Below are 24,300 nucleotides of genomic sequence, written 5' to 3' on the forward strand. Positions count from 1 at the left end.
TTCCTCTTCCACCTACACTCCCACGCTCTCTCCTTTGTCACTAAGGTGCAGGTTATTACCTGCTGGTGTTCTGAACAGCTGCAGGTACAGTGGCTGCAGGCAACAATAGTCTGAGGTAGATAGTGAAGAAGACGGCCCAAAATCTGAGAGTTTGCCAGCACTCTGCAGGGCCCTCTGTTCCAACTGAGTGATAGCGCGAGAATACATGCATGCATAAACACTTCCATTACCAGCTTGTCTTTAGGGAGCCAGTGAGAAGATTGACTGAAATGGCCAGCCTTTTGGTGCATTGGTGGATGAGTGTCTTGGGGAAGAGGGTGTCTTCCGCTCCAGTAATTAGCTATGTGCATACAAATGGAGCTGAAAAATAACAACAGACTCCTGGGTGCCTGAGTGGTCATTATTCACAGACAAAAGACCAGGATCTAGTCACTCCAGTAACATCAGTGAATTGGAAATTACTTTTATTCTCAACAGAAGACTTTGTTGAGGTCAAATATCCGATGAATATTAACATGCATGCGAATATAGTCATTTTTATTTGTGAAGTGAATTCTGAAATTAAACATAACTTGAAATACAATGACTTCTAGCTAATTTATCCGTCTCTGCAATGGAGACAATTGTTGGGAATTGAGAAATCTCAGAACAAGACAGGTTTTATTCTCTGCCTTGACTACAGAGAGATGAAAGTATTTTAAATTACTCTTTTAAGTTTAATTTTGAAGTGTACTTCACAGTGCACAGAATGTCAACATATTAAATGGCAGATAAGCAAGTGCTCTTAACATTTTTATCCATGACTCATTTCAAAATATCTTTTTTGGAGGGATATAATGAAAGGAAAAGGTGTTTACACTAGCACACTGAAGAAAAGACTAATTAGAAAAAGATCAAAAGGAATGTGGCTAATTTTGCAGAGGCTAACAAAATGGGCCAATCAATGAGGAAGTCAAACTCAAAGTCCCCCAGGCTGCCAGGAAGTTTAAGAGAGCTGAATCCTCTCATGAATTACAACACCCTACTGACCATAATTACATGAGCAGTCCAAAAATCACTGTGCTAATGACGCATTGAAAATCAATAGGCTGCTTCTAGGATCGGTCTCATACAAGTATAGGAACAGATATGGAGGCACGGGCAATGTGCAGTCCTGGCAGTACACCAAGATGGAAGCAAAAGAGTGGGAGGAAAATTAGGCCTGCAGATCAGTGAACCCACAGTGTTTTTCAAGCACAATGACTCTGGTGGATGACATCAAAGAAGGTCAGCAGAGAAGAGAGGGGTCGGACAGACCCGCTTCACTGCTCAGGCTGCTTTGTGAGCCTTGGCAACGCTGACAGTCACAAATTCCAAACTTTGCACGTCAAAACACCAATAGCAATGCGCTCTAGCATGAGCCTTCACCCAGTCCAGCCAACTTATGACTGCTTGTTGCTGAGAGGCTTTCTTTATCCATTAAATTCAGTATCAGAGGCAGAGGCTCCCAACTCCAGTCCCCCAAGAAGTATTTATAGATGCTTTACATCTCGGATCATAAAACAGACAGCACCGGCCTGTCAACTTTGTGTTTACGACAGTGAGGTAACCAAACACAGAGGTAATTATTTGGTCATGAATAATGTATGGTGGAGGATAAAGGAGTGAGGATAAACACAAAACCCTTTGGGTAAGTACAACATCAATCTGTGGGGCTTCAGTTTTGCAGAATGATAAGATAAGTATGTTGTACAGTACTGGGTCCTCTGAAAAACTGTGAAAAAAAGTTGTTGAAGTATGTCATATAACTGCTAAGCACTGAGGCTAGCAGAGAAAGGTGGATATGGTGTTCTTATGCATACATTACAACTCTTACACTGCACATGCACTGGAAATTAGGTCTCTGGTCCCTAATATTGCCCCTAAACTTGCACTTAGAACCAGTGTACAAAAGAAATGGATTACCATGCACCACTGGACCTGATGACACACCCCACGACATGGATAATGATAAGGAATTTAACCTGTGAAAGGAATAACTGGGTCAAACATGGGTTGACATTAGATTCAGTTGACCAGTTCAGTAGATATGCATCTCTCTCATATGAAAAGGGTCTATGAGAACATCATGGTGGCTTACTTTATAGCCATAGTATAAATTGTTTAATAACGCATTGAGTTACAGAGCATAATAAGAAAATCAAGTCATTGGACATAAAAGCCACTACTAAAATAACTGAATGCACACACCATGGCATCTTATTCGCAGTGGTGAAGCACAATAGTGCTACACAGACCCTTTCAAGTCCACTCACACTTCCTCCAGATAAAAGCTAGCCGAGGAGTATAAGTCAGGCAACATTCACTTTCAGCTTCCACAGAGGACACATAACAAGGTGCACATAGTTCATTGTGAGCCTAATGAATGTATTAACTCCTGTTTTGGGGCATAATAGGCCTGTTGGGAGTGGGTAATGGTGCTGATTTGATGGACCAATAACATCAACCACATCCAGATCCACATTGAGCCTCCATGACAACTACAAAACTGATGATGCTACAGCAATGAAGAAGCAAAGCACAGTATGTATCATCACTCCTATCAACTAATTTCCGTCATGAGATTATGTTGTAGTTTCTGATTGATTATAGAGATTAGCCCTCAGAGGCAGAATAAGCTCCTCTCTCACAAATGTCTAAAATATACAGTACAGCAATAGAGCAAAGACAACCCGTATGCTGTGAATGTAATCTGCATGTAAAAATATGGGTTATGTAGCCATTCACAAAATACTTTGTATTTTACTTTGTTCTAAACAATCATAACTTTATCTTTTCAGTGAATGACTCCAGATCAGCACCAGATCACAGCCACAAGAACAATTTACTGGCTCCAACGACCCCTTTTTCTTTCACGACTACTTCCTTCATTGCTAAAGAACTGAGTGAAGACTATTCAACTGTTCAAGGACTAAAACACCATCACCCCACTATAAAAAGGCTGAGGTTTTATGACACTCACTTATTTGAAAACCAAAGTAATTGTCCAAATGCACATAAATGGGAACAAAGAACTGAAATGGTAAAGAATTTCTTTTGAATTAGTTAGTCACAGCTGCAGAATGGCTTCAACAGGTGCAATTACTGTAGGAGTTGAGAGAGTGAGACTCAGAGGTAGCGTAAGCTACTACAGCAATGGCTATTGTAGAGGCCTGAGGGAGGGATGTATGTTATATTTCTCTCTGCGTTGTTATAGCTGGCACTGCTGGTTCTTAATACCCACTTTGAAGTACAAGTGTATGTGTGCTACAGGAACAAAATTACTGTATTTATATTTCAATAAAGCTCTAAAAATGAAGACTAAAACAGTGTTTGACTGAGAGACATACTCACTGTGCCCCAGTTCCATGGTACCTACTAATTAAGCAGGTTTGAAGAAGGCAGTGTGAATGCTTGATTTTTGAATGTGAGGAAATGGAGGCCCAGCCCACTATACAAAACTTATGTCACTATAAAATATTATTGCGAAAATGAAAAGACTAAAGAACGTAGTGACAGCCTTGTGGCCGTGTTCTTCTTTCTGCTGTCTGTTTTTGTCTGTCCTTGTATGTTAGCAACATGTTGTGATGGGAAGGGTCACCTTAACTGATATTATCCACATGGGTTGGCCAGGCTATTTAAACTGGCTCCTCATTCTGTCTCTATCACTCTCACCATCATCACCTCTCATCTTCGATTTTATTCTTCTTCTTTGAATCTCCTACAAAATACCACAAATCCACTCAACAAGACAAACATAACTCACTTGCAGACTTCCTTTTTCAAGTTAGTCTTGTCTTAATTGTAATTGTTGAAATAAAACAGAGCTAAAACTATTATAAAATGAATCTGCAACTATTTAGATAACCATTTCAACATTTAAGACATTTTTCAAGCAAAGTTGCCAAACATTACATTGTTTTGCATTTTAAATGAACTGATTTTATTTATCTTGTGATAATGGGCTCTAGGAAAGTGTGTTGAGCATTTTATAGACCAAAAAATAATTAGCAAAAAAATCAATAATGAAAACGACAGTAATAGTAAAACATAGTTGCATCCTGTGTGGTCTCCTTCTTTGTATAGCTCATTGAGGCTGTGCTGTACCAGACTCACACACAGAGAGCAAGAGAAATGTAGTGGTGGTAGTAGTAATAGATCAAGGTTTTGATCCACTACCAAGCCTTCAGCAGTGGTGAGCATGCTTAGTAGGCCTGCCAGAGGGCTAGGCTCCTGCTTTGGCCTACTTCTGATAAAAACCAATAATGTCATTGCAACTTTATTTGCAGTGTGTGTGTCACTCTGACAGAGTGTGTGACAAAGAGGAGTGTGTGCCCTCAACATAGGAGCAAAAGCCAATTTAATCGACAACAGCCACAAACAAATAATACCACCCTGGGTGATGGGCATTATTGATCGGTCCAACATCCAGAACTTTAACAGGCAAAGATATGGACACACTGTAGTTAGCCACAATCCCAATTGCAGCTGAAGGAAAATAACTTTAATTCCAGATCAACAGAGAGATTGGCATCACTTAACTGACACTGTAATGAAATGCAATAAATGATCTGTTAAGCTCTAGTTCCTCCAGTCCCCAGGCAAATATAGCTGCTAGCGTGAGCAGAGAGACGGGGCAGCACTGCCTCACTCAGACATCGGTCCAACTGATTATAGAAAAGATGACCAACAGAAGTGGGTCAGCCATGAGTGACAGAACAAGATACTTAGAGAGACAAAGAGAAAGAAAGCAAAAGCCACAGGAAGGTTTATATAAATGTGTATGACTTCCGAAAGTTATACGTGTTAGAAATTGAAGAAAATGGATTGGTCAAGAAACAGTATTTGTTTACACCTAAAAGACACAGCGGCTGTAACCATGAAATTTACTGTGACATGAGTGTTACCATACAATTACATGTACATTTGGTGATTATAATTTTACCTTTCTCAGGCCTTTTTAACCAGATGTGCTCTCTGGCAATAAGTGCAAACACATCATCCTGTGCTGTCAATTGTCATATTATCATCTTCAGGCTTCAGGAAAGCAGCAGATGACTAAACACATTGTAGATAGCATTGATTCCAGTTCTTATATACAGTTTCAGTCATGTGAAGTAGAAGTGCCTTAATAAGCAACATATGATGTTACCAGTTATCAGTTCTACAGCCTATCCTCTGGTGATCTTTTTTATTGTTATCTTTGTTGCGCATTAACTCTGTTAAATGCACAATCTGTATTAGGTAAACCAAGCAAACTGGTACAGCAAAGGATCAGCAACAAGATAAAACTTTACAGAACACAGGAGGTTCTGTACAGACCAAAAACCCAGACCCCCAAAAAATACAAACTTTTGTTCAGAAACAACAACAAACAAATCAGACGTCACTCATACTGATTGCTGGATCCTTGAATAAATGGACTGGCTACGGCTTCAAAACTCCAACCTAACTGCTGTCTCGTCAGCAAGTCTAATCCAAGCTCCCAGATGTACACAGAGAAGCAGTGGGGAACTTGAAAAACACTGTCATGGGACATTATTGCTCCACACAGGGAGAGACATATGCATTTAACTTCATAATGGCATTTGAGATATTTGCCTATCACTGTCTGTCAACAGGCTTCAAAAGTGCAAAGAGATTTACTTACTACTGTATTTGTACCTCAAATGCAATTGAGCTGCCAGTCTGTACCTTTCGCCTATTTGTAGTGCAAGCTGCAAAAAAACTTGTGAGTACTGCTAGTAAAAAAAATATGAATAAAGGGGCTTAGTGCGTCCCAAACTATGTGCCAAATAAACTTTTCCACATCCTCATTTGACAGTCTATTATAACACATATACCCATCCACATTTGAAATGGGGGCAATCAATGCCACTCTAAAACAAGGGCTAGGCGTGAACAGGCGATAGCACAGCAGACAAATTGAGGACAGCTTTCAGTGCAGGGCAGTCAACTGAGTCAGCGACTCAATGGGTACATTCATGTTTTTTTCCTCTTGTCATCTACCCTCGTATTCCTCATTCAGATCAACAAAGTCTAATTCTGATCTGCATGAATTTAATTTGTACCTAATGTTTTGGACATAATCTCTGAAACAGGCTAAAGTATTTCCCGTAATTGTATTTGCTACACAAAACAGACTCATCAGAGGAAGAGGCCAAATTTGTAGCACTTACACAAGGGGTGTCTCCTTAGGTCACCCGCTGATGTTTTTGTAGGTGCAGCTGCATTACTCAAATCCTCTGAGAAGAACAACAAGCTACTTCTGTCTAGGTCTAAATTCTGTTACTTCACAGCTCAGCACGCCTACAACCTAACAGTCAGGTCCAGTTCATCCATAACAACTGTATTGGAATGGTATTGTTTCATATAAACAAGCGCCATGAAAATCTGTAATCTGTAAAATATCTCGGCTGCAGTTCCCTCCTGGTTACAGCCCTATGACCAACAGCTGCATGTGTCAGATGTAGAGTTATAAGGGGTCACAAAGGCAATAAATCAACTTGCTGACAAGCACATAGATTATAAGAAGGTAGGGGATTACTTGGAAAGACAGGAGAGAGGGAGACCGAGAGTAAATTGGCTAAATGGTTCAACCTAGCTGACTGAACTGCAACAACAAAATAAAAGCTAGAGAACAAGTGCTGCCAACTTTTCTTAAGGGAAGGTGAAACTACACACACCTGCATTAAACGTTTCTAATGCATCACATGCACTGGGAAGTTTCATTAAAAATAGAGTTTGCACTTGTGTGAGAGGCATTGAGTGAACGGAAAGACAGTAGGAAGAGTCCCTGTTGGACAACACACTCGACTGTAAACACCTCGAGGTAAAATGCACCCGGTTATCCACCTACTCTTGGCAGAGGCAAGGCTTTTTATTTCCTAAGTGAGACATGCACTTAAGTGCCTCTTATCTGGATTGATGATGCAACAAGTACACAAAGTGTGGGCAAGAAGGACGAGAAAAAGAAACAAAATGTGCTGTTAGGAAGAATGCACAACATAAATCCTGTAAACCACACCTCTCACACAGATATGAATTAATTTCACACATCCTGGAACAGAAGTATACATCTTTTGATGGGGTGTAGTTTGTAATTATAATTACAATGTCCCTAGAGATGCTAGATGTTATGGACAAAATCCAACAGTGCCCTCCAAAGGCTAAAATCATAAGATACACAAACTATCTACTGACCAGTGCAAAATATAACAATATCATCACTCGACTCAAACAAAAATATTTCAATATGACTTTGAGAGATATGTTTTCAGTTGACTACGGATGTGTAACTGCAAAAAAATAGACAGAAGATCCACCGATATAAAAACAGTTGTACCAGCTATTGACGACTTAAACAATAATAATGCAATCTGTGAGATATATAATATATCACATTTGGAATAAACGAGACCCTCCGCTGAATCAAATTGACAGATGCAACACAGACCTTGTTTCTTCCATTGTCAATTTAGAATTTTAAAACAGTGTTTCTTCCATGGACCATGTCATGCAACGTTGAGGCCCTCTGCTGGGTAAAACCAGTAATTACACTTGTTAGTAAAATCCCTATTAGCACGCAGGCTGACATCTGGTCTTGATCTCAATGCTTATTTCTCACTTTCAGCAGCACAGTCAGCTACCCCAACAGCTGGAAAAGGATACGAAGAAGCCCATTCTGGAGACGAGCGAGGGAATGAAATCAGGCATGAACAATTAACCCCACATAATAGGAGGCCTTGGATGATCTCAGTAAGTCTATGCAAATAAATCAGAAAGACATAGATTAGTGAGCACAGCTGCTTGACTGCTTAAAACTCATCTGTTTAGAAGAGAAGGCTTACAGATAGACAGACACAAATCCAAAGCATTCTTTTCTGTCAACTACCTCTTATCTCACATGCAAATATCCAAATTTCAGCACCTTGCTTAGTTTCAGCCGTAAGAGTGCTGCCCACACTAATCCAGCTTTCTAGTGAAAAAATACCATGCTACCCATGTTACATGGTTATGTTGGTCAAATGCATATAGTGGTTATATTAATGAATTATGATACTGAGTATGTTATTGGATGAAAGTAAGAACATGCAAACATACTGGTTTATCTTTGGATTTGTCTTTTTGCCAGGCCAAATGCAAACCAAAGCCAAAATGTAAGACTAGTATTTGGGATACTATTGTTGCATCAGACAAGGGAATAAACTACAGCATACAACATACATTGGGGCTTCTGACATGAACATGCGGTGAAAAGGTTTTATTTTCATTTTTTACACAAATCATACTCTCATGCATATTTAATTCCCACAGAGGCACAGAGATTAGTTAGATCAAAGAATAGACAATTGTTTAAAACTCAATCAGACAATGTCAGAAACTAAACCTTGATCAAAGTATAGCTTGCATTTAATTTTTGGAAATATCTTCAATCAAAAGGAGGAAACCTCCAAATAATTCAGATCAAAGTGCCTTTCATCTCTCTGCTGCACAAATAGATGTGCTACTCATTGTGCTAATGGCTGTGCTAAACAGCATATTTCAATAAAACAGCATATGTCTCATAGATAATCAGATGCACATACACGCACAGCCCAGGCATTGTCAAAAATTGCTTTCATGAGAACCTTCTAAATAACATCAATTCATTCTTCCATTTTCTCTTCTCTCAAAGTAAAGGTAGAGTGTCACTATGTTCCTCCAGCTGCTTCTGGGGGATCCCCAGGTGTGGCCTCTCCACTGAGTCACAGGTCTCCACCTAGGTCTCCTTTCAGTCTTCTGTTCCCTGGTAACCTCCAAAATGAAATGTGGAAACTCAACATGCCTGAATCACTTCAAACTGCTCAATACAGAGGGAATCAGCTGCTCAACTCCAAGACCCAGCAGTCACTAAACTCCTCTACCTGTCATAAAAAGTGATGCGAGCTACTATTCTAAGCTGCTTCAATCCCTGATCTTATTCAGACTGTAGGTGAAGGGTAAAAAAGATTTATGAATAGTCACTGTGCGCTCTCTCTTTACCCAGTATAAAGTTATCCACACAGACATAACAAGAACATCACTGCAGAATATGACACCCTCTATCTTTAGACCCTTGATTCAGATAAGGAAGGGAAAAAAAACTTTCACAGGGAAAAAAAGGGAAGAAACCTCAGGAAGACCAACATAAGAGGGATCCCTCTCCCAGGTCAGACAGGCATGCAATAGATAGTGTTCAGAATAGACCAATATAGTCAATGTCACAATCCATCTTACCACCACATATAGACATCTGTTTGCTTTATAAAATACAAGCCACCCTGTTTGGAGAGAGAACAAATGTTCTTACTGTAGATTTCAAGGTGTTGGATTTTATTCTAACTGCATCCCACTCAGCTGCAAAACAACATTATTTCAGTGGGAGGTAACAGTCAAATAAAGCCCAAAAAACATGTTTTTTTAAACAATAGAGGGACACTCTTAAAACACTGATGTTGTTCTCTGGGTCTCAGCTGTACCTTCATATTTTTTTCATCAATATCACAAATGAAGAGAAGACACACTGCCAAGTTGCCAGGGTGAAAAGCCCAAATGGCTTGCAGCCTCCCGGTTCCACTGCCTATCTTAATGAGAGGCAGTCTACCTGGTCTACTGTTGATTTTTCTTCTAACAAAATGCCGTTCTGTAAATAACAATTTTTTTTTAAAACTTATTTTACAATAAAAACCTGTGTTTTGTATGTGTATTATGAAGTAGCTTCAACTAGTCTTGAATAGACAGTGATGTTCAAGAGCTTATCAAAGGTTAGCTTGGTTTTAATTAGGCCTAAAGTAACTTAGAAGTTGGTTGAAATCTACTCTTGGACATTTTCAACCTTTTTTGGTAACGGCTTCCACTGGGTAGGTGAAGAGCTGACTTATATTGTAGTTTGAGGTGTGCCACATTAAACTGAAATATGCATAATCAAGGTATGCACTCACTGCCTTCATAAGAGAAGTATGGGTCATACTTCAAACAGGAGAAAAAAAGCAATCTTCCTTTTAAAGTCAAACATGTCTAGCATGAAAAATCGAGGAATAAAGTATTTTCGCAGTAAATTTTAGTCCCCAATTCATTCCAACATAGTTGATTAGAGTACAGCAGTAGACCTAGGCAGAGACGGTTTGGAACTTGAGACGCCCCGTTTCAAGCTAGTTCCCTGTATCTGTGTAACGTGGGCTCCGCCACGGCCACGCTTCTTTTGGAGACCAGCGGCAGGTCAGAGTGTATTGATTCCAATAGGAGTGAACGTGAACACAGATTATGAGCCATCTTTTCGCCCTATAGTCACCAAAGTAGATATTGGACCCATTTCTGAACAGCCTTTTTTTTTCGGACAAATCAGGAGACAATTAACTTTGTTTGAGACTTGTTTCTGTCTCAGGATCAATCTGCGAGATATGGCAACACAGAGAAGCTAATGTCAGCTAACGTACATCAACACCCTGACAAAACTAATCTCTGTGATGCTAAATATTAGGGGTGGGAATCACCAGACGCCTCCCGATACGTCATCTTCACAACACTTTTGTCACAATACAATATTATTGCAATTTTCACCAACCCCTACCAAAAGTGTCTTTTAGCTGTGTAAATATATAATGTTAGCAAAAGAACACATTAATAAATTATTGAAATATAACGTTTCATTCATCCACATGACGTTCACTAAACGTTCAAACGCGCCCACTCCTTTTAAGGAGACAGGAAGTGTGTAGCGTTTCATACCATAGGAGATGCTTGAAATGCGCAAAATCTTTAGTATGAAGGATCTTTGATTATATTAGCAAACTTCCATGACTTTTGGATAATCAGAATCACCTGCATTGCAGTTGTATATAGGGTAAAGGCAGCATTAGAAAGTGTTTGAAGAGAGTGAGATGGAAAGGAGACACTGAACTTGTTTCTAACAGACCATGATTGATTTTCCCTTCTGTACAAACTAGACCAATTGTAAAGCAAGGTGGTAATTATGACCTACATAAAGGGCAGAGGAATTCAGTTTGTAGTTTTTTTGCAGTTTGTAGAAAAAGTGTTCTTTATGAACAAAAATGACAAAATGCTTTCTACAAAAAAAAGTTGTGTGCAAAAAAAAAATCGATTCACATTTGTATTGTTATTCAAGCTCTACAGATTCAAAATTGATTCATAGAATTCCAAAGATCAAATCTTGAGCCTAAAAATAGATATTGAATCAAATCGTGACATTTTCAAAATTGTGCACCCCTAACCCTAGCTAAGTTACAGTAAGAAGAAAAGTCATACCTGTTAGGTCACATTAGAAGAACAGAAGAAAATCTCTAGTGGTGAAGAGAAATTAATTTTGCAAAGCCTACATTACACAAAAGCTTGCAAGTATCCTTTAAAACCGGTTGGTGCACAAAATGACTGCGTCTGACTGCAAACTAGGAAATGAACATATGAGCCACAGAAACCAGCAGGTACAGTTTACCACATTCCACGAACAATATGTCTGTCAACAAAGCACTGTGATACTAGTTGCATTATTAGAATGATGTTTGCTCACCTTAAACAATACTGTATGACTCAATATCTCTTTCATCCATTGATGTGGGCGGGGACAGTTAGAGAGATTACAATAAAACACAGAAACAAACAAAGGAAGAAACTAAGCTGGCCCAAGTTTGTTTTAGGAAGGAAATAACTCATACTGCTTGTCACTGATTTGACACTCCTGACTGGACAATTGTGACACATCAGTCCTCTCCTTAATAGGAACACTGTGCAGCACTTCCATTGGCTTATTTGTGAGAGAAAGTCTGCCATTTATTATAATGCCTGCTGCCTGTTCCACTGTTTCATTATGAACAAGCTACTATTTTCCTGCATTAGTCAACAAAACCATGCTCCTCTCAGACACACTAATTTCTTTTTGTGTTTGTAACTGGTGATGTCACATCAGGTCACAGAGAGTCAGTGTGTTCATCCAGTAGGGAAATCAGCCCGTGTACACCTTTAGAATGTTGATTCTGTAACTGGAGGCAAGTAATAAGCGGGTGATTGAGGTTCATAATGTACAGCCATGACATGCCATCACATTGATGCAAATATTTAACGCACAATTATCAAGAAATCTAAAGCTTAGCACACAAACAGAGGGGAGATTAAGAATGAAAATTTTGTTTAATTTTTACATACCTCTCTCATCTATTAGTACATCATTACTAGGATAGCTCTTTTAACATAACCTGCGGGTCTTTACCTAAAAGGCCACTTCATGCTTCAAGAAGAACTATATGAGACATGACTTACAATGCTGTAATTGTGGTGCCTTTGAGTCGTGCACCACACGAAATCTGAAACATCGTAGACAGCACCAAAGTGACTCCATCCAAGTTTGACTAAACAGGTTTCAGATGTGCGGTCATTATGAGGACAACAAGAAACATGAACACCAAGGAACACTGATATCAGTGTCTGTTTGTCTCGAACAGATCCTGCCTAGCTTGGCTCAAGACTTGGACTCTCTTGCCCACAATTAAAATTCTGTTGAGCATGTCAAATATGTCTGGTGTTACTTTGGTGAGTTAAATTAAAGACCCGTATGTCAAACATAAACTGATTCAAACAGCTGACAACTGCTTGTGACATCCGCAACAGAATTTCTGCGTTGATGTATCATCTCAAAAAATGCTGCTTTGGAGACACAGTTGACTACTACCTTCAGATTTTATGTCCACAGGCTCTGGCTTTCAATCAAAGAACTCAATATTTTCTGGCACAGTTGCTTATCTTTTCTACCGATGATTCAACTGGGAGTGTGCTCCGACTGCCAGTCACCTAACAATGTATGCAAAAATTGAACAGGACTTTAACCGCACACCCATAATAAGCCTTATCACTTTGTAAATGTATTGGTAGAGTGTGGGATTCATTTGATTTTTTATAGTTTCTGAATTCTTAGTTAGTTATTTTAAGATGTTGCTGGGGACTTAAAGATGTACAATCAATCTGCCAAAAAATATAACAATTCCTGTCAGACAGTGTCCTGGCTAGATTTCTAAAGAAAATAAATGAATATGTTTTTACAAAAACTGCCATTTTGACTGTAGGTAGGGTAAAGCCAATTTTAAGTTTGGCAGTGAGCCAGCTTGAGCTGTGCTTTAGTTCTTGGCAAAGAGCAAACTTCTTGTGTACACATTTACACTGTCACACTGAATGACTAATGAGCCTCCCTCCTCCATAAATAAACAATAGAAACAAATAGGTAGAGATGCATATCCAACAGCTCAGAAGATCTTACAGTCCACTTACAGCTTGTTCCAAATCACTTCACAGAAACATCTTATAGATTTGGGGACAGTTTCAGATTCTTTGAACAAACAGATGCAAGTCTGTAGCATCAAGGACCAGGGCCCACATCCATCAAGCACTTCAAAATGACACATAAAATCATGCACATAGCATCTGACTAGGACTAAAAATACTAAAAGAGACTTGAGAGTTATTGATGAAGCTACCTACACACACTTGAAGTTTTCCTTTAAGAGATAATGACATCACTATAATACAAAACATAACCAAATTAAATTATAGATGAAGTCTTGTATTTTATTCTGAGTAGTATTGCTGCAGATTCAAGACATTTAAAAGACTGACTGGCTGTTACAGTACAACCAGTCAGTCTTTTAAAGTCAGTCATACAGTATAATCATTTAATACAGAATTATCATAATCACAATATCCTGTAGCCCAACGTGACTTTATCAAATGTCTTGTTTTATCAGTTCAAAACCTAAAAATATTAAAAGGAGAATTCCGGTCAATTCCAATTACGCAGTTCTGTTGTTTGTAAATTTGGAGTGATTCCTTCCAAGTGAACACAGTGAATCTGACTGTAGTAGATGTGAAAGAAATGCATAATAGTTGTGCTAATTTAGCTGTGTTTAGGGACCGTCTAAAAACTACAGCACAGGAAAGAGATATGTAGACTATCAATTTAATGATTAAAAAAAAATAAGCATATGCTTATTTTTGAAAATGTGTTTGTATCTCTTTTCGACGTCCCGAAGCATTCCTTGCAGTATCAACACAGGAACTAAACAGAGTTGAATTAGCACAACTTTCATGGATCAACAGTCAGATTCCCTGTGTTCACTTGGAAGGAGTCACTCCACATGGGTATGCACTTTTAATGACATTTTGAACATGTTTAGAGGCTAAAAACATGTTTAAAACTTGTTTAAGCCTGTTGGGTTCTAACACTAGCAGGAGGATATTACGGTGTAAGCAGCACCGATTGTTTTCGTTTTTCTCTCTACTGACAGACCTCACTATTTACAAACAGAGCTACTTGTTGGAATCGACCGGAATACTCCTTTAATTTACTATTATGTAAGACCAAGAGAAGCAGGAATTTGAGAACCTGGAACAATCCACATTTTTGGATTTCTTTTCTTGAGAAAGGACTGAAACAATTAGTTGCTTATCTCATTTCTGTTATTCAATTAATGGACAGCTCAAGAGAACAGGATTTAAATGCAGTTCACCTGTTTATAATAGCCTAGAAAAAAAAAATTACACATACCGCTGATCATCACAATATATCTTATGTGATGCAACAAAGTGTTTCCAATGTTGGTGCAAACAGTATAGTCAAATTCATATTACTTCTCATCTCTCTAACACTGTTCCATTTATACCAGTTATATTTCCCAAACCTACATACACACACCATACACCACCTACCCAAACCCTTAATAAGGACCATCATCAGTCCAGTGGCAGGCAGCAATAAAGCTGTCACGCTCTCTGCTAAATCCTGCTACCGTACACAAGAAGCACGGAGGCAGAGACATAGCAATCATAACATCACAGTCAAAGTTGAGGGTGTATTTATCTGAACCACCAGCAGAGGTCTTACAGAGAAAAACAGTGGGCTCCCCCTCATCCAGGGAGGAGGAGCAATGCCTGCACACATCAGTTAGTGAATAGCAGCACAGAGGTGGGAAGGCTGCATTTATCCCTGACCAAGTACTTCTGATATTTTAACCAGACTCTTGACTTCCAGCGACATTCATCCCTACTGCTACAGAAACATATTGCAGAGGGCTGACAGCTGATTAGACTGATGGATCACTTCGTGGTGCAACCATTACTACAGTTATGGAGCCCCTGTCAGCTCACCCCACTGTGGCATCATCTCACACACACCCTCTACTGAAGACAGGCTGCACAGAGCTGATATGCAGTATAAAGGGAAGAGATTGATTTCATTGCACCTTTTTAAAAGGTAACCTATGGAGTGTTTAACCACTAGTGGCAATATAGAGAGATGTTTTGATAAGTAGGTCCCTGTGATGTCTATATAACCCCAGGTCTGATAGTATGAACACCAGGACAAACATGCACAAGCAAGGGGTAAAGTGCTGCAAAGTGCAATAGACAGGTGGCAGCGGAAAAGGGTTATAGAGTGTGGAAATATATTATGAAAGAGGAAAGATAAAGAAGCCAATGTAAATCATGCAGGATTCGAAAATTTGAAATATAAAAAGGTGCGTAGGAAATTAATATAAAAAAAATATTTAAAAAGTGTGTGTTTACAATGTAAACTCGCTTTAACAAATCCACCTCAATCTAAGCAAGTGGATTCTGACAAAAAGGGCAAATGTCAAAGTGTTTCCTAAAATGTTAGTTCTGAAAGCCAAACAAACACAGGCTACCTAGGATCCTGACAAATATCCAAAGTGAGAGACGGGGTAAGGCTAAGTACTGTACCTACCTTGCCGTGTTATTCTCTTCAGCTATCTGTGAATACCTGACGTCAAACAGACGGCTGAAACTCCAGGAAGCAGGAGACATGCGGTGCCTCCAAGGCACCAATTTAGATCAAGGGATGCACATGTAGCGGTGTGTTTTTACCAGGGTTTTCTGCTTGCTGGACAACCAGCTTGTGTTCATTTGTAATGAGGGACAACCATTTTCACCGTTTTCTATGGTACACTATGGCACATTCTTCCTGTGGTAACTCCAGTGATGCCATTAAGATTGTGAGAAACAAAAATGTACAATACCAATAACAGTAGGTATACTTCATTCAGTGAGACACTTGGCATGGAGTTCAAATATTTGTTCAGGCAGGGACGGCCAGATCCGAGGACAGAGCGTGGGAGAGGACTCTGACAGCAGAGTCACTACCCAACAGTTGAGCAATAAATGCAGTGTATTATCCAATCACTGCCACTGCCTATGCATCCCTCCCTGTCCCCAGAAAAAGAGCCAAATCAAGCAAGTAACGCTATATACACAGAAAATGTCAGGATGTAGATTTTATGTCAAATCACTTTTAAATATTTCTGGCTAACCTGATGGGTCTGGTAGTACTTTCGCACCTCAAAGAACTTGGCACTATTTGAAGCAGTTGCAATGACCTGGGCACTATTTATATCTATCAAGTGCCTCGTCTAAACGCAGAATTTACAGTGCACTCATGTTTTGATGGGCAACGCACTAAACCACATTCACACTGACATGCAAGAGGCCCGATAAGTGGTTGTAAAAAAAGTGTTTCACTTTGGGTTGATGTTTGTTGGGAACAACTATGGAAGTCCTTCACACAGTTAGGTTTAATTAACACACAGTTAACTGCTACTACAAACGCCAGTACTGGAGATAGACAAGAGACAAAAAGGAGCCTACCAATGTATCTAATGTGCTCTCCTAGAAGTGATTAGACCATTAGAGAAAAGGCAAGGGTTATCACATCTACATATGTGGCAGCCAGCCACTTATTAACACTCACTATTGTATGGTTCTCTTGAGCAAGGAAACATCAAAGGCTCACACATAAGGAGCCAAAAGCATTTGTGCTGTCACTGAGCTCCAGAGATGAGAATTGTGAGAGGATTAAAAATTTTAAAAAGAAAAGCCATAGAAAGAAACAATGTCCTGCTGATAGCATACATTATGTCTAGCCTGAAAAAGATGTGCCGGGGAGAGACAATTGTGAGACATGTGAGGTCTGCAGGGGGGACAGTGCAGCTAACGCGGTTGCCAGGAGAGAGGATGGAGGGAATAAGCCACAAGACCAGGAGTGTTCGATATTAATCCCTCCGCTGCTGCTTGCAAATTAAAAACTCTGCAGCAACCACTACATCAGAACAGCACTACAGCTTTTATTCAATCTTCTGGAAGAGGGTGAAAAGTAAAACGCTGCAATGTAGTGGGGGACCCTTTTTATAATGGTGTTATCACTGTGAAAGCAGATGTTTGCATTCTGCGTAGCAGTTAAAGAAAAAAAGTATTGAATGTCTGCTGGATGTGAATAAAGACAAATCCCCCCCCAAAAAAAATCAGAGGCTGAATTTGTAACAATTTGTTTCAGGAAACAGTATGCTGTTCCAAAGGCCTCCGTGGCATTTTAAAATGATGCTCCAAAAGCTCACAGCTGTAGTATATTTGAGCAGAGTGACGGCTTCCAAAAGCTCCCTAATCATCACAGACCATCTGGAAAACCACTGGGCCGTGCTCTGTCCACTGGACTGCGGTAGACAGACAAGAGAAACAGAGGGAGGATGTAAAAGATACACTGAGTAGGAGTGCTTTGTCATCAGTTAGTAACCTTTCTACCATTTATTCATTACTTTTAGCTACCTGTTCAAACTTCTGTGCTCACTTGCTAACAGTTTTCGCACAGAACTGCAACATGTAGTGTTCAGGTGTAAGAGTTTACTTATTGGTAGTATGTGAATTTTAATCAAATCATAATTTCTATCTTTTCAAATTAGTCAAGCTACTCTAAAATCTTTCCATGTACCACCTGGCAACTGCAGAAGTACCCCGTTGGGTATAAGTATCCCTGGTTTGAATCACTGACCTAGATCACAAAGCATGTAATGGACCCAAAGTAAAGGCATTTGATTAGAAAATACTGCAAGGGCACTCAGAGAGCACATTTTTGTTTCTATACAGCATCTCATCATGAGAACTAAAATGGCTGAGGTTTGACTTCAACAGGCCCTTTAAAAGCAGTCAGTCAGGCTGGATGGGTATTTAGAACAATTGACATTAGGAAATCAGAGTCTCGCCCCTGACTTAAGATCATATGCTCACAAAAACTTTCTCACTTGTGCCTCCCCAACTTCAAATCCCTCTCTACTTCTCGACTTTATGAATGAAATATAGATGTAGGTGGACTGAATGGAAGAGAATGCAAAGGAAACTTAAGCAGCTGGCAAAGCAAAGAATTTACCTAAGAAATATAAATTGTAAAAAGTCTATCTGATTCCTTCTCAAAGAACTGTAACAAGGCTGGCATACCAAGTTCTCAGATGTAGACCTAATAATGTGTGGAATAATGGCAGACCAACAACTATGAAGGCAGCTGTCCCCAGATTCAACCTGGCACAACATCAGCAAAGGACGGCTCATTGCAGATTACTACAGGGATTACTCAAATTCAACAGCTCTATCAGCATTAAATCAAAGACACCACACAACTAAGAGGCTTTGAGACCAACGAATTAAAGTAGACTGCATGTTCCCCTACTAAACCCGAAAGGTAGGCTTACATTCAATCAACATATTCCATACCATTGGGAATAACATATATTATTTAGTAACTGAGTGTTAATCATTGCAGAGTTTGAGAGAAGGTGCATATTGCTTGTGTGCAGTCCGACAGCCTAAAAATGACTAAAGAAAGTCTGAGAGATATCTGTTAAATGCAGCAATCTTAGTTTCCTATACTGAATATACATTCTTATACCAAATAATACAATCAACAACAGCTGAAGATAACTGGGTTTGATGTGGATATTCACTTAATCAGCACCTGGGGCAATCACTGACATCAGTGGATCTCTTACACATATGTTCACACGCCGAGCATCCAAACTGCAAAACCCATACGCTTTTCTTTTGGTGCTAGCCAGATGGCAGAGACCCCACAGAGACTGAAACGTGTGAGAGCAGTCTGAGCAGCTCAAAGCTTGCGTAGTTGACTGTCTGTCTCCTAGTCAGCATCGAGCCTCAGAACAGAGAGTTATGGAGCTAGAGACGGGGATGATGTACAGCAGATCCAGGTCCACTAGTTTCCCTCTTAAATCACACTACACACACACAAACACACAAGTGAGTTGTATGAGTGCAGAGCACTGACAGAGTTAGTGAGTCAGCAGCCACAGCCATCAGAGCCTCCCCCTGCCAAGGGGCCAAGTAAACACTTTAAGAGCTTTGCAGTTTGAATAAGGCATTGTCCCTGGTGTGTCTTTTGTTAATGTTAGCCATGTGTATGGGAATGAACACTTCTATTTAAACATACTGCTGCACAAGGGCTAAGATTATGGGTTAAGATCATCAAGATTATTTCATTCAATACTGAAGACACATTATTCTTCACACTTTTTACATTAAATCAGTGTATAGTAAAAATATATTTTGTAGAAGCAAAGATCGGCATGAAAAAAAGCAGAGTGATATCGAGAATCCATTATACTCAATCAGACAACCCTCAGAGTGCAATGTTTTTCTAATACTATGGTAATTTCCCAAGGACAAAAACTATAAAAGTCTTTTTAAGTTTGTTTATAGAAGTTTGCACGTTATCTTTGTGTGGATTTGGGCGCTCAAATTTCCTCCAACACACAAGTTACGTAGGCAACTAATTTGCTCATAGGTGTGAATAAGGTTGTCTGTCTTTGCGCTGGCAGAGTGGTGAGCTGTCCAGTGTGCACCCTACCTCTCCAACAATGTGTGCTACGATAGGTTGTAGCTCAATCAAATCAGAGTAAGGAAAATTGGCTATAGTAGTTTCCTTTATAATAAATCTCTTGAAATATTTTAAGGTGCTACCAGCCAGAAAACACACGCTGAGAAAGACAGAACCTGAGACATCTTTGTCAAAGTGGACGGCTACTGATTTAATTGAAAGAAAATGCAAAAAGAAGAACATGAGTGTTGCCCCAGCAACCCTGCACAGGATAAGGTTAATTAGGTTTGAGGTTAATTTCGGCAGTGGGAGTTAACTGGTAACATAGTATAAAGCTTAAATGTTGTTCCTGCTGCTGTATAGGTTATTACAGTACAGTAAGCTCTAAAAAATGGTCTGCTTCTGCTTAATTAGACAATAACAAATATGAAGCATTGTCAGTTTCTGCTTCTCCCAAAATTTCCATAAAGCTATGGGATGCTTATGCTGACTTAAAACTTGATGTCTATGGCTGGCCCCGTACATACAATTAAAATATTAAGATTATATTTTTGTGCATGTTTTTGGATGCATTTAGTGTATTGCATAGAATTGTAAATACATTTTATGTGTGTTTTTTTTCCATGAAACAATACACGCACAATGTAGTATATAGATGGAGCCACAGTTGGACCTGGCAGAGTTTCAGAGAGAATATACCAGGCACACTGATTTACAATTGTGGTTTTACGCTGTTGATTAGGGCTATTCTTGAGGAGTCGTAATAGGGCTGGGAAATATATCAATGTTATATCAATAATATCGCAATATGTGACTAGATATTGTCTTAGATTTGTGTTGAAGAAGTGCTGGAAGTGCTGTTTTTTCCTGGTTTTACAGGCTGCATTACAGTAAAGTGATGTACTTTTTTAACTTACCAGATTGTTCTAGCGGTTTTATTATTTACCCATTACCCACTAAGTCATTAAATCCTTTTTGGTGATTATATATCAAAAATCTCATTGTGCAAATAACATTTTGTTAAAAGCACCAATAGTCAACCATACAATATTGTCGTAATATTGGCATCGAGGTATTTGGTCAAGAATATCATATTTGATTTTCTCTATATTGCCTAGCCCTAAGTCGTAGAATACAATTTTACACCTGTCAGCTAATCACAAGTATCCATATTGCTTGGCAGTCACCCTTCCATCTAAGTGGACCAAAATCACCCCCCCCCCCCCCCCCCCCCCCCACCCAAAGCATAACAGAGTCACCAGATCACCTTACTGTAGATATCAGGCATTCAGGCCTGTACCGTTTTCTTGGTATGCCACACAAGCACTCAGCAACTTTTGCACCACCCAGCTCTCAAATGGGCATTCATCTTTATAATGAGGGGTTTATGCACAGCAACCCTATTATAATATCCCTCTCTATGTAATTGTCAACACACTGTTCTAGCTCATACAGTCCGATCACGTTATGCTTTGACATTCCAAGTCACCTGAGGAAGAGTTGCTCTTCTGTTTTTCTTTACATATTGCACTAATGCACAAGCATCATGATCATCAAAAGTACCTTTTCTATAAATCTAAATGAAGACTTAAGTCACTGTTCCTATTGAAACACTTGCCAGTTGAGCTTTGGTTGTGACTGAAGCTCCTGCCATCCGTGCCTCGACAATGAACCTTCTTTCAAAATCATTGTCAACGGCATTTGTTATGTTTCTTTACTCATTCTTTCTGGTTTAATCATTTTATTTGCCATCTTACACTGAAGGTTAACTGAGCGGTGACAGTGCCCTGGACTGCAGCTGCAATCATGTTTTGGAAGTAGGCAACACTTAATCACAGCATGATGAAACAACCCCCCTGGGATTGGTGACAGCTTTCTTTTCACTTGGGAGCACTTGATTTGATGTACCAGAGCAGGCACTCTAACCGTAAAGTCAATATTTCACCTGGTCGAGTTTAATTAGCCTTAATGTGGAGGCCAAAATTGTGATCATCTATTAAAGGATTATTTAAACAGCGTTATCTTGCATTTAATTGTTTTCAAAGTCCAAACACTTGTCCACCTCTTTTACAATCTCACTACTGTGACTGGATTCTCAGTTACTTATAATCAGTTTTGTTATATGGCTTTGCTCACCGATAGAAGCTTGGGTTATTCCCTGGAGAGAAGGGAGAGGCTTTAAAGCTTGCCATAACTGTGTTATGGAGGTTCACACAGGGACTCCTGTATTCCAAGTAAAATTAAAGATAAAGCCGCCACAAACCCAGATAGACAGAAATGAAAATCAATGTGAGCTGATTCCTCAGATTGTCCCATAGTATTGGGATTTTTTACTCACTTTAGCTGATGTCACTCATGAAAACGATAACAAATCCCCTATAATGAAGTCTAATCCATTTTTCAGATGTCTGATAAGGTGCCTCATTTCACTGATGCCCTGAAGTGTCAGTGTCTGAAGTGTCTGTAACTGCAGATATTAAAGAGAAGAAGCATGGCAAATATGAAAAGTGACACTTCTTGGACTAGCAAGTAGTAAACTATCCATTTTGCATTGAAAGTGTAATGTATTTTGAATGGTATGGTATTTTTAACTATGCTACAGTTATATTGGAGGAAAACAGTTTCACTGTTTAAATTTCTAACCAACAAGCATTCCCTAAAATGTTTCTTTAAAGTGGCTATTATCAATATTTTTTAGATAGATAGATGAAAATAGATCAAATGACAATTTTATTAATGTGACAAAGGTCTCTTGCAGTGATGAATCAACAGAGAATTATCATCTGACTCTAAAGTTCCCCTCAGCTCTAAGGAACATTTTAGCATCTTTCAATTTTACTGTTTTGGTTCACTCTCAGCGCTCTCATGACATCGTTTTCAGCCACAGTGGACAGCTGTTTTTAGATGTAAAAAACTCATTGTATGCTACCTGCCACAAAGACAAAGTTAGCAAATGGCTGGTGAACAAAGTGGAGCATTTAGCAGCGAAAGAGACAGATTGCTTTCTCAGGAGTTGGTGGAGAACAAAAACAGAGCTAAAAGAAAGTGAACATTGGACTCACAAAACACATCATATTCAAATGATTGCTGTTGCTCTGTATTTGCTGATTTTAGAGTAAACTGACAGCAACATCATTTAATTATCCTTTTTGTCTGGGTTCAAAGTATTGTTCCTTTTAAACAAGAATCTTTAAGTGAACCATTATGCTATATTAGTCACAGGAAATAGCCTTTCGAGTCGGTTTTATCACATCAGTCATTATGACAAACAGATGCTCTAATAGGTTATCAATAAAACATTAGTCATCCAAAAGAAGGATTTGATTATCCATCTTTAAGTGACAACCGAATATTGATCCACGTAAGAGTAATTCGATACTCCTACATTTAAATGTGCAGTCAGCCAGTGTGTGGGCCTTCAAAGCACAAAATGAGCCAACAGCCCAACAAGGATGCAATAGAGATTTTTGTCATAATTGATCAAATTTCAATTGACATGCTTTCCTCTGTTCTGAGTGATCTGCAGCTGTAGAAGGGAACAGCCTAATGAAGTGCTGACTGCAGAGCAGACTAGTGTAATATTTATATTTTAAGTTGCACTTTATACTGATGAGCACTCGGAAGCGTCAAATTTGATCTAAAAGGACGTTGCAAAAATGTTAACACATGAAACATTAATAACCGGGAAGCAATAAAGCCAGCCAGACTCTTGGTCTGTAGCACTGTGAGGGTCAGCCGTTTGAGCCTACTACTGTAATTATTACTTACTCATTAGCCTTCCAAACCAGTTGTCAGCTACTGTATCTCCTTGTGTTACCTACAGCAATTAGCCTTGACTGCAGCGGTTCCCCTTCTTTTCCAAGACAAGAATAGAGAACGTAGAAAGGGTTCATTCATAAAAACATAATTGTTGCCAACACTCCCTGCATCCATGAGGCAACAAATACAACCAATTTAGTAATTAGGGTCATCGTTCTCCGACCAAAATATTACGCATTTTGCACCAACCAAACTGACTTTACCCCATTTATCCTAATAAACATTTTTGAAAGGTTGTCACAAATCATGTCACTCCGTCTTCTTCAAAATGAAGCTTAAGTTAAAATGTGGGATTATGTGCTACAGAGATAAAATGGAAAACACCAATCTGTCAGCTGGCACTGTCCCATTAAAATGCTGTTTACATCACAAACTGAAACAAACTGAACAGATAATGCACTCTGGATAGCTGTAGAATTTACTAGTAGAGACAATAGAGGCAAGAGAAATTCATGAAAATAAAATGTCCAATGGCTTAACTCATACAGTATGCTTCACAGAGCCTATCAAGCATACTGTACAGTATTTTCCATGTGTTTAACATCTTCTGCTTCAGAGAGCCCAGCTGTGAATCTTTGCACAGAAGTGTAGTTCAATAAGAGATAAGTCTCCAGCTCTCAATACAAGGAAAAAAGTTACAGACAGGTTAGTCTAAATGAGAAAGTGATGATTATTCTGATGGTTTGCTTATTGTTTCAGCTCTTGGAGTACCAAAGCAGCAAGATGGCTAATATGATTGTGTGTGTGTGTGTGTGTGTGTGTGTGTGTGTGTG

The 24,300-nt window shown here is 39.2% G+C and overlaps 1 protein-coding gene across 22 annotated transcripts in view; it reads right to left on the reverse strand.

Annotated features, from left to right (window-relative positions):
- The window catches only part of LOC116694202 (pleckstrin homology domain-containing family A member 5), a 79,368-nt gene that overhangs the window by 50,075 nt on the left and 4,993 nt on the right, over positions 1-24,300 (reverse strand). Inside the window, exon 4 of one of the 22 annotated variants that reach the window (XR_004333084.1) lies at positions 22,047-22,175. The exons of 19 other annotated variants lie outside the window; for them this stretch is intronic. Coding sequence is in view for 1 of the 3 variants with exons in the window: in XM_032523784.1 (XP_032379675.1) it covers positions 8,766-8,814 (49 nt within the window). In the remaining 2 variants the exon portion in view is untranslated. Of the gene's footprint in view, positions 1-8,312; positions 8,815-22,046; positions 22,176-24,300 lie in introns of those variants that run through there. 2 more of the 22 variants (XM_032523776.1, XM_032523784.1) reach the window with 2 other exon arrangements.

The sequence above is a fragment of the Etheostoma spectabile genome, chromosome 8 (assembly GCF_008692095.1).
Source record: "Etheostoma spectabile isolate EspeVRDwgs_2016 chromosome 8, UIUC_Espe_1.0, whole genome shotgun sequence".
Lineage (NCBI taxonomy): Eukaryota > Metazoa > Chordata > Actinopteri > Perciformes > Percidae > Etheostoma > Etheostoma spectabile.